The 8,779-nt window shown below is 37.5% G+C and overlaps 2 protein-coding genes across 5 annotated transcripts; one reads left to right on the forward strand and one right to left on the reverse strand.

Annotated features, from left to right (window-relative positions):
• Positions 1–234: 234 nt before the first annotated feature.
• Positions 235–1,546, reverse strand: LOC115989896. Of its 3 annotated transcripts, none has more exons than XR_004092131.1 (2): positions 1,254–1,329; positions 235–1,117 (listed from the first exon to the last, which is right to left on the reverse strand). XR_004092131.1 is itself a non-coding variant. In XM_031113771.1 (2 exons), the coding sequence occupies exons 1-2, from the start codon at positions 1,476–1,478 to the stop codon at positions 392–394; spliced, it is 747 nt and encodes a 248-aa protein (XP_030969631.1). In that variant the 5' UTR covers positions 1,479–1,546; the 3' UTR covers positions 235–391. The 3 variants fall into 3 exon arrangements, 2 of the variants coding, with proteins under 2 accessions (XP_030969631.1, XP_030969636.1); XM_031113771.1 differs by lacking the exon at positions 1,254–1,329 and adding an exon at positions 1,458–1,546; XM_031113776.1 differs by lacking the exon at positions 1,254–1,329 and adding an exon at positions 1,388–1,478.
• On the forward strand, positions 1,490–2,508 carry LOC115954235 (2-hydroxyisoflavanone dehydratase-like). 2 transcript variants are annotated; one of them, XM_031072243.1, is made up of 2 exons: positions 1,490–2,313; positions 2,362–2,508. In XM_031072243.1, the coding sequence occupies exons 1-2, from the start codon at positions 1,502–1,504 to the stop codon at positions 2,408–2,410; spliced, it is 861 nt and encodes a 286-aa protein (XP_030928103.1). In that variant the 5' UTR covers positions 1,490–1,501; the 3' UTR covers positions 2,411–2,508. The 2 variants fall into 2 exon arrangements, with proteins under 2 accessions (XP_030928103.1, XP_030928035.1); XM_031072175.1 differs by having other exon boundaries at positions 1,490–2,508.
• Positions 2,509–8,779: the final 6,271 nt, after the last annotated feature.

Consider the following 8,779-nt stretch of genomic DNA (forward strand, 5'->3'; position numbering starts at 1 on the left):
AGCTAACTCATTTTCCTTTCCAAACCAGCCCCGGACACCATGCATCCTCGGATGTAATCTTTCCTGAAGGAAATGAACTAGTATGTGGCTTCAATTGTTGACTAGAAGCAAACCATGATTAAACTACCCGATCATTAGGGGTATATATACTTGCAAAAAAAAATAAGAATATAATGAAAGAAACAGCATAATATTAAAACATTCATAAACATGACTAAGGCAAGTGTTTGGTAATTAAACCTTAATCAAACAAAGGCAACATATAAAAACTAAACCAATGTTTTGTCACCATAACTAGGTGACTGTAAAAAAAATTAAACCCGAGAAAAATAATTGTTCTGTCACCACAGCCTAGTGACATAGGCAAACTTGCTGAAAGGAAAGAAATTATTTAAAACAAAAGTAAAGTAAACAGTAGAAATCCAGTTTGGCAATTAACTTGTAGAGTCTGCGGGTTGCGTTTAGGTGACGATCTCGGGCGGCTGCTGGGTTGCTGAGAGGGGCTAAAGCTAAACATCCTCACCAGGTTGATCACCAGCACGGAGGTTGCTAACTCCACGTGGGAGTCAATTGCCTCCACTAACTCCCTCATGCTTGGGGTCTCCTCCTCGTTAGTGGCACCGGGAGGGTTCTGTGCAGCAGTAGAAAGGCCCGGAAAAGGGATTTGGTTGGGGTTTCTTAGAGGAGAGTTCTCGGGGACCCCCAGAGCTTGCAAGGCAGCCAACCAACCCTCCTTAAAGGCAAGCTTCCAAGCTTCCTGGATGATGGGCACTGTTGAGTTTTCCGCGTTAGCAAATCCCTCGTTATACCATTTATTTTCGCAGGCCTCTAAAGCTGCCTTCAAGTCAACCAACTCCTCGGCTTGTGTAATGTTCAGGCTTGTAGCCTCTGCTAGTTTTAGCTCAGTTTTGTCCAGCTTAGTCTTCAGCTCCAAGGACTTCTTCTCTGTCGACACCTTGGCCTTCTCAAACGTAGCAGCCTTCTTTTCCACAATTGTGGCAGCCTTGTTTTTCTCTTTTGCAGTCACCTTGGCCACATCCTTAAGAGCCTTCTCCCGCTCGGCATCCTCGACTAGCTCCTTTAGCCACCCATCGAGGATGTGAGTCAGTTGAGCAACCTAATGAAACAACAATGATAAGTACAACAACGTCACAATACAACAACGTTATAGAACAACGTTACCAAATGTTCTTTCAATATACAATGAAATTACATAAACCTTGAAGTATAGCGTGACTAGCTATAGAATTTACCAAATGGTCTTTAAATGCGGAGGCAAGACCTTCTGGTGGCGAAGACGATTAGTTAAAATTAGGAGTATTACTTTATCCTACAAACATTATTAATTAAAGGTTAAAAATTAGATCTAGTTATAACTTATAACTACCCATTGCAGCATCCGTATATTAAAGCAACTCTGCAACTTTTACTCGGTCAATAATACACGGATAGTAAACCTTCATTGATTCTCTCTCCATTGATTAGCTCTCCACTTTCTTCAATGGCCACCAGAGATGCCGAGATCATCCACGACTTCCGTTTTTTCCGTGTATACAAAGACGGCAGCGTTGTCCTCTCCAATCCCACCACTGATAAAAGAATCCCACCGTCAGATGACCCGAATTCTGGAGTCCGATCCAAAGACATAGTCATCTCATCTGAACCAGCTGTATCAGCTCGTGTCTTCGTCCCCAGATCCGCCAATTTGACGCAGAAACTCCCTCTCCTTTTGTACATGCACGGTGGTGGTTTCTGCATGCAATCAGCTTTCACTCCCAGGTACCATAATTATGTTGAAACCCTTGTTGCTGAAGCTAATATAATTGCTGTCTCTGTTGAGTACGGGTTGTTCCCAGACAGACCTATACCTGCATGTTACGAGGACTCTTGGGCTGCACTTAAGTATGTCGTGTCACATGTTAATGGGGATGGACCTGAACCATGGTTCAATGATCATGTAGATTTTGGTCGTGTTTTTATCGGTGGAGATAGTGCTGGAGGGAACATAGCTCATAATTTGGCGGTTCGGGTTGGGACAGATGGGTTGCCTGAAGTGAAATTGGTTGGGGTGATTATGGTGCACCCGTTTCTTGGTGGTACGGAAGATGATCAAATGTGGCTATGTATGTGTCCGGAGAATGGTGGATTGGATGATCCTAGAATGAGACCTGGTAAAGAGCATCTAGCTAGACTAGGGTGTGAGAGGGTATTGATGTTTGTGGCTGAAAAAGACCATCTTTTTCTTGTGGGTAAGCGCTACTATGAGGAATTGAAGAAGAGTGGTTGGGGAGGAAATGTAGAGATTGTTGAGAATTTAGGGGAGGGGCATTGTTTCCATTTGCGTGACCTCAAATATGAGAAGGCTGTGGATTTGATTAGAAAATATGTTTCTTTCTTGAAACAAGAGTAATGGTTGTATTTTTGACTTTGTGTGATGAATAAAAAGAATATCAATTCAGGGGAATATTCTTGCTTTATAAAATATTCTGTCTGCTTTGATTTGTTTTACTCTTACATGGCAATTGGAATGGTAACTCCATCCTTCATCATTATTGAAGAGGGTAAAAATCTAGGTTGACGGATCTCCATGAAATGGGCTTGATGGTTCCACATCCGTGGGCCGATAGAAGACGGGCCCAACTTATGCAAGGTCTATTATGGACGGATCCTACATAAATGGATGCAACAAGGATGGATCAAGCACCCACGTGGCATCTAGAAACCCTAATGGGAAATACTTGCGACATACATTTAGCCATCATAGAATCCCAAGGTAAATAGAATCCTAGTACAAAGAGAATTCTGGAAGATACGCGCATTAATGAAGATCTTCTCTATAAGGAAATGTCTTGTCCATCATGTTTGGGATTATTCAAGAAGATCCTTATAAGGAAAAGACTTCTACACCAAGGAAGAGATGTCAAACTTCTACTACTATAAAAACACCAATACCTTCACAAATCAAGGTACGCATAATTTACCCTTCTCTAGCACTCTAGAGTTGTGAGAATAGTTCTAACTTGACATTCGGAGGGTATTCGGCCGACACTACACTGGTACTCTATGTTAGGTCTTCTCTCTTTGCTGTGCAAGTATCGTTACGAGCGTGCGAAGATCGTGTGACTCACTAGTGATAGTTACGGCATCATCAATTGTAAATTTAGTCATGGAATGGCTAATTGAATACCCAGCCATCTAACAACACAGTTAGGAGAGTGCACTCAATAATGGGTTGGGTTTTGTAGTTTCAAATCTGCACGTTGGCTGCTCATTTCCTTGTCAGTGGTTTTTCTTTCATTTCGGTTGAGCACTCAATAATGGGTTGAGAAGAGTGCTCAACTGTGCGATGATTTTGATCCTATCTAGATTCATATGACTCATCTATTTGTAAAGTAATATGTTTTTCTATTTTTATTTTATATATATATATATATAATATTTTTTAGTCAATATGAGAACGGGGTTACTACATCTTGTATGAAGATTGTCACATAAATTTTAGCCAAGCCAGTAATGTAATATTGTCACCAAGTGAGACATTAACAAGTAGTTGGATCAATGTATGAATTGCTAAGGTGTGGGATTACGGGATGTGGCCTGGCTTGTGTTGGCCTTAATTTGGCCCATCAACCATGGGTTAATGGGTAACCAAACCCATCATGAGTGGTTAGCCATCAAAAATTTTATACATGGGACAACTTTTATGTGAGGAATTGTAAGAGCTAGTATTTGATCAGAATTTATGTTTCACCACTAATATTATTCCAAGATTAAATGTAAATTGACTAAAGAAAAAATAAATAAATTGAGTAACATGAAAATAAAAAAAAACATTTTTCGTAACAATGCATGTGTTTAAGAAATCCCAAATTGAGATATACAATCAAGCGGGGATTGCAATAGATGGACTCGGCACCCATGCATAAGGCAATCTCGACGCCTTAATCATAGCGAACCTTGGTATAATCATGATGCCTTTTCTTGTCAATATTCCTCATAATTGCTCTTGGAGTGGAGTAATCTATTGAAGCTTAGAACTAAAGCCAAGCAGCTTGTATGGCATGAAGGAGGTGATGGAAAAAGTATATTCCTATGGCTGGACAGTTGGCATCCAGATGGGGTGTAGCTCCAAGCTTATGGGCCCAGAGTTATCTATGATGCAACTAGTTCTTTTGAGGCAAGGCTCTGCAATGTACTTTGTTAAGTTGTTATTTTTCTTGTTTTTCGTCGTTGGCTTTATTCTGTGTCATATTACATGTAATTTCTTTAAGTATATACCTGTATTTAGGTGGGGTTTAATTTTAAGATAGTGAAGTTTCGCTCAAGACAGTAGCTGTAGCGATTAGCTAGTGAGCCACCAGATGACATGTGAGCAGCACATGGGAGATTCAAAATTATTTTATGCCAGGGTGGTTGTCTCCTAGCCAGTTAGTAGGTCAACCCGCCAATGAGTAGCCAGGTACTCGAACAACTCATTTTGTTTGTGACTCTTCCTCTCCTTCACCTATACTCTATATATCCATATTACCCACGATTCTGTAAGAAGAGTTTTTGAGAGAAAACCCTAAAAATATCATTTGAGAGTTAGTGATTGCATCCATCAATCCACTACACAATTCTCTTAGTTTTCTATAATCTCTTTCGTCTCCAATATCCATACCCATGAGAGGAACTCAGTCCAAATACAATCCACATACATTCTTAGTGTAGAGTGTTGATTTGGAGCAATTGGGAAGCATTGGGTCTATACCAATCTTTTGTGGTACAATTGAGCATAATTGAGGGATCCAAAAAGGTAGTGAAGACAAAATTCCATGAAATTCGTTGATAGCAAGAGCTTGGAGGGTTCAAGTACTTTGAGTAGCTTAGGCTTAGAGGGTCTTTGTGTTTTCATGTGCTCCAACTAATTTACTAGTGGATGATTTTGGCTTGTTAGGCCGTGAAGAGGTTTTTCCTCCAGGTTTTTCTGTTTTCCTTTTCGATAACACTCCAATGTTATCTTGTGTTTACATTATCTTCTCCCTTACCACTCTTGTTTAAATTGCATGCCAATTATGTATGTTCATGATTTAGTTGTTGGTTTCGATTGATTAATTAATAATCACGTTAATTAATCAAGCCGTAGTTGAAATTTGGGGTCTTAATTAGCTCTAGTAATTAGACTAGTGCTATTTCATACTTAAAGGCAAGGAATGGCATTGGAGGCCAAGGTCTGAAGATTTGGTCAAGATTCAAAGTAAATTGCAATTGATAGACCTTAAAGAGAATGATAAAGTGATTTGGACAGCATCTCCTTCAGGGGAGTTTAGCATTGCTGCCACTAGGAATCATATTCGTAGCAAGAAGAGTGAGGCCCCCAGGTGGAAGCTGATTTGGTTCTCTGCTGCAACACCAAAGCACAACTTCGTAGGGTGGTTAGCAATGAAGGACAGACTCTCAACTAAAGCAAGATTGATACAATGGGATTTCACTAGGGATAGTCTATACTCCTAATATAAAATGATGATTGAAACTAGGAACCACTTGTTCTTTGAGTGCCCTTTAAATTTAGCAAGAGAATTTGGCAAGCTATAATGGGGGAAAATGGGCTTTTGCCCTTACTGTCCCTGTTTTGAAACTCAATTTTTTAAAAATTGAGTTTTCCATAAAACTTGATTTTATGATTATTGAGTTCTAGGTAAGTTTTTGCCACACTGAAGGAGCACCCGTTAGATGATTGAAACTTACTAAGAACTCAATTTTCTAAAAATTGAGTTACATTGAAATTCAATTTTTAGAAAATCGAGTTTCAAAATAAGGACACTGTTGTTAATAGTTTCAAAATAGCGACATTGTTTATAAGGGCAAAAGCCCATTTTCCCCACCATAATGGAGCTTAGTTTAATTCCTGGTATACCCTATAAATGGGAGGAGGTGGTCAACTGAGGAATAAATCGCCTACTCTGCAGTAACTTCAAAGTTTCTTTGTGTTTATGGGCCACTGTTTTTCATCTTTGGATACAAAGAAACAATAAAATTCATGGAGGAAGCATCAAAACCAAAGAGAAGCTGATCAAAAGTATAAAAAGGGCTGTCAATTAAGGAAGGAATGGAAGAACTTTTTTTTTTCAAACTCCCAACAGTAGCATTCTTGCCTAAAATTGGGGGTTTTACTGTGTGTAATCATTTTTACGCATTTGTAATGAGCTATAGTGCTAGGTGTAGCTAGCAAAGTTTTTGAGACTTATAGGAATTTTAGCTATGAGTTTATATTTTAGGTTGTGGGTTGTGCTAGAGCTTATGCTCTGCTTTGTGTGATGTTTGTTTTGGGCAAAGTTTTTGAGTTTCCTTGTAGACCTCTTTTCCTGGTTTCCTTTGTTTTGTGGTAATAAAATGTTCTCAATTAACCAAAAAAAAAAAAAAAAAAAAAGGAAAGAAAAAAAGAAAAAGAAAAAAAAGAGAGAGAATCCTAGCAGAGACTTGGAATGCTAGCCAAATCATGGACAAGGATGAGAGACCCAAGTTAAATCGATGTGGTGTACACTACATATGAGTGAAAAACATTTGGTTGGTGGATTGAAGGGATTTTTGAAACAAAAGATTAGTGTTAAGGTGATCACTAATGAATGTATGCCTTGATAGGCGCCCTTTGTACCGAATGAGCCAACGAAAGGACAATAAATTAATTTTCAACCACGTGCATGATATCTGGCTCTTTAGATCAAATGGAATTCGTCCAAGATCCTTAGAAAGAAGACCTATGTATCCCTCAACTTTTACCTATAAAATAATTTTTAATTACAAAAAGAGGAGTTTTAATAAAGAGAAGAAAAGATAGGAATGGAGATTACAGATTAACCCAGTGGAATAGGCAAAATTAGTGAGAGGTTGCTGTGTTTAGTTCAACTGCAAAGGTATAACCCCACTCTACAACTTAAAAGGTTAGACCCTTTTGTTGTTATACTCTGGTTATATAATGTATTATAAACCCGATTTAAAACACTACTATTACTATTTTTTGTGTATTCTAATAAGTATTACTGTTTATTCAAAAAAAAAAAAGTATTTATCCCACATTGGTTGTCTTTGTCTAGTAGTTATACTCTAGTTATATAATATATTATAAGCTTGGTTTAAAGCACTAGTATAACTACTTTCGTGTGTGTTCTAATAAATATTACTATGAAAATAAATTACATTCAATTGTTTAGTTGCATTCTTGAAAGTACTTTGGAAAATATTTTCAAGTATTCGGTTGCATTCTTGAAAATAATATGGAAAGTATATGTGCTATTACTTTCTCACATTTTCTCATCTCCTAAGCATATATATAATAAAAATAACAAAATTTTAAATGAAAAAAAAAACTGGTGATTGGGGATCAGTAATGGCAATGGCCGATGGTTGGCTACCAGAGACCGAGGACATTAGTTGGGGGATGTGGTGGTTAAGTGGCAAACAATGAAGGGTGGAGATTTGGTTGATATGTTTTGGGCAATGAAAAAAGTGGTTTACAAAAAATAAAAGTGTAAATCAAGTTTCACTATAAGAGCATTTACATCCGATTTCTAAAAGTTATCCTATTTTACCATCTCAAAATCTACTTTATTTATTATACCATACAATGTTACAGTACACCTAACATCCAATTTCTTATTTATCTAATCTGTTCATTAAAATATTAATTTCACCACCTCTTTTTCTTTTTGTCCCTCTTCCTCTTCATAAAAAATAATTAAAAAAAACCCAGCCACCACCAAAAAAAAAAAAAAAAAAACCTAATCATCACTGCCATCAACAACTGCTGTTAACCCAACCAAAACCACCACCATCAACCCATTCTTCCTCCCCATTTCATAGTGTCTAAAAGATCAACACCACTGCCACTCACATTCTACCTTAAAGCAACAAACAACCACATCAACACACTACCCATTACCACACACACAACACTCAAACCCGTAAAGCTCCGCAACCACAACCACAATAGCCAATCAACCACCACCATCATTCACCCATGATGGAAATATGCATGTACGCAGCGGAAAATTAACGGATCTACTTCATTTGCAATTGATAACATATGCTATGTAAGTTTCAAAATATAAGAACAAGAAAGTGTACCTTGGTGTGGTGAAATTCAAAACCGAAGATCAAAAGTTCTTGAGAACATCTTTAATCTTCACTCCAATTCCACTAACGCCCAAGAAGTGTGGTCTCTCAATTAGTTTCTATGAGTTTGTTCAAAGGAGAATGATATAGTGTCCAACACTCACATACACCATTTCATGTTCTTACCAAAAATTTGTATGTTTCTCCCCTTACAATTGATTATCTAATTGGGTTGGCCTTTTGCGCCATTCCAATTGGGCTTTAGTATGTGGCTTGGAGTGGGACCAAAATGGAACAAATAAGATACTAGCTCCAATGGGCCTTGGGCTTTTCTGTCAACTCTTAATAAGTCCAAAGTTACCATTAATTATATTTAATACCACTATATAAATATAATTGCACTCTAGGCCTTATTAATAAATTATATCCCAAAACTTTATTATACATGCAATCCCTTCATAAAAATATTCGTAGTAATATAAAGTCATAAACAAAGACTGCCACTTTATAGAGTAATACATCTTAATCATTGAGTACCCGGTTTAATCATTTTAAGTTATTCACCATATATTTATGAAATCCAATTCCATAAATATATACTTTAGTAATTTCTTACTAAAGTGGTTAGGCCTAATACTCTGAATAATCGTATCCATTAAACTTATCTCAAAGGAATATTTTATATCTC

Source organism: Quercus lobata, chromosome 1, assembly GCF_001633185.2.
Source record: "Quercus lobata isolate SW786 chromosome 1, ValleyOak3.0 Primary Assembly, whole genome shotgun sequence".
In the NCBI taxonomy this organism is placed as follows: Eukaryota; Viridiplantae; Streptophyta; class Magnoliopsida; order Fagales; family Fagaceae; genus Quercus; species Quercus lobata.

Bases quoted from the DNA above. Each gene is read 5' to 3' on its own strand.
- LOC115989896 (XM_031113771.1), bottom strand. From the start codon at position 1,478: ATGGAGAGAGAATCAATGAAG. The intron at 1,118-1,457 runs GTTTACTATCCG...TTGTTTCATTAG, and splicing joins TGGAGAGAGAATCAATGAAG to GTTGCTCAACTGACTCACAT.
- LOC115954235 (XM_031072175.1), top strand. From the start codon at position 1,502: ATGGCCACCAGAGATGCCGAGATCATCCACGACTTCCGTTTTTTCCGT.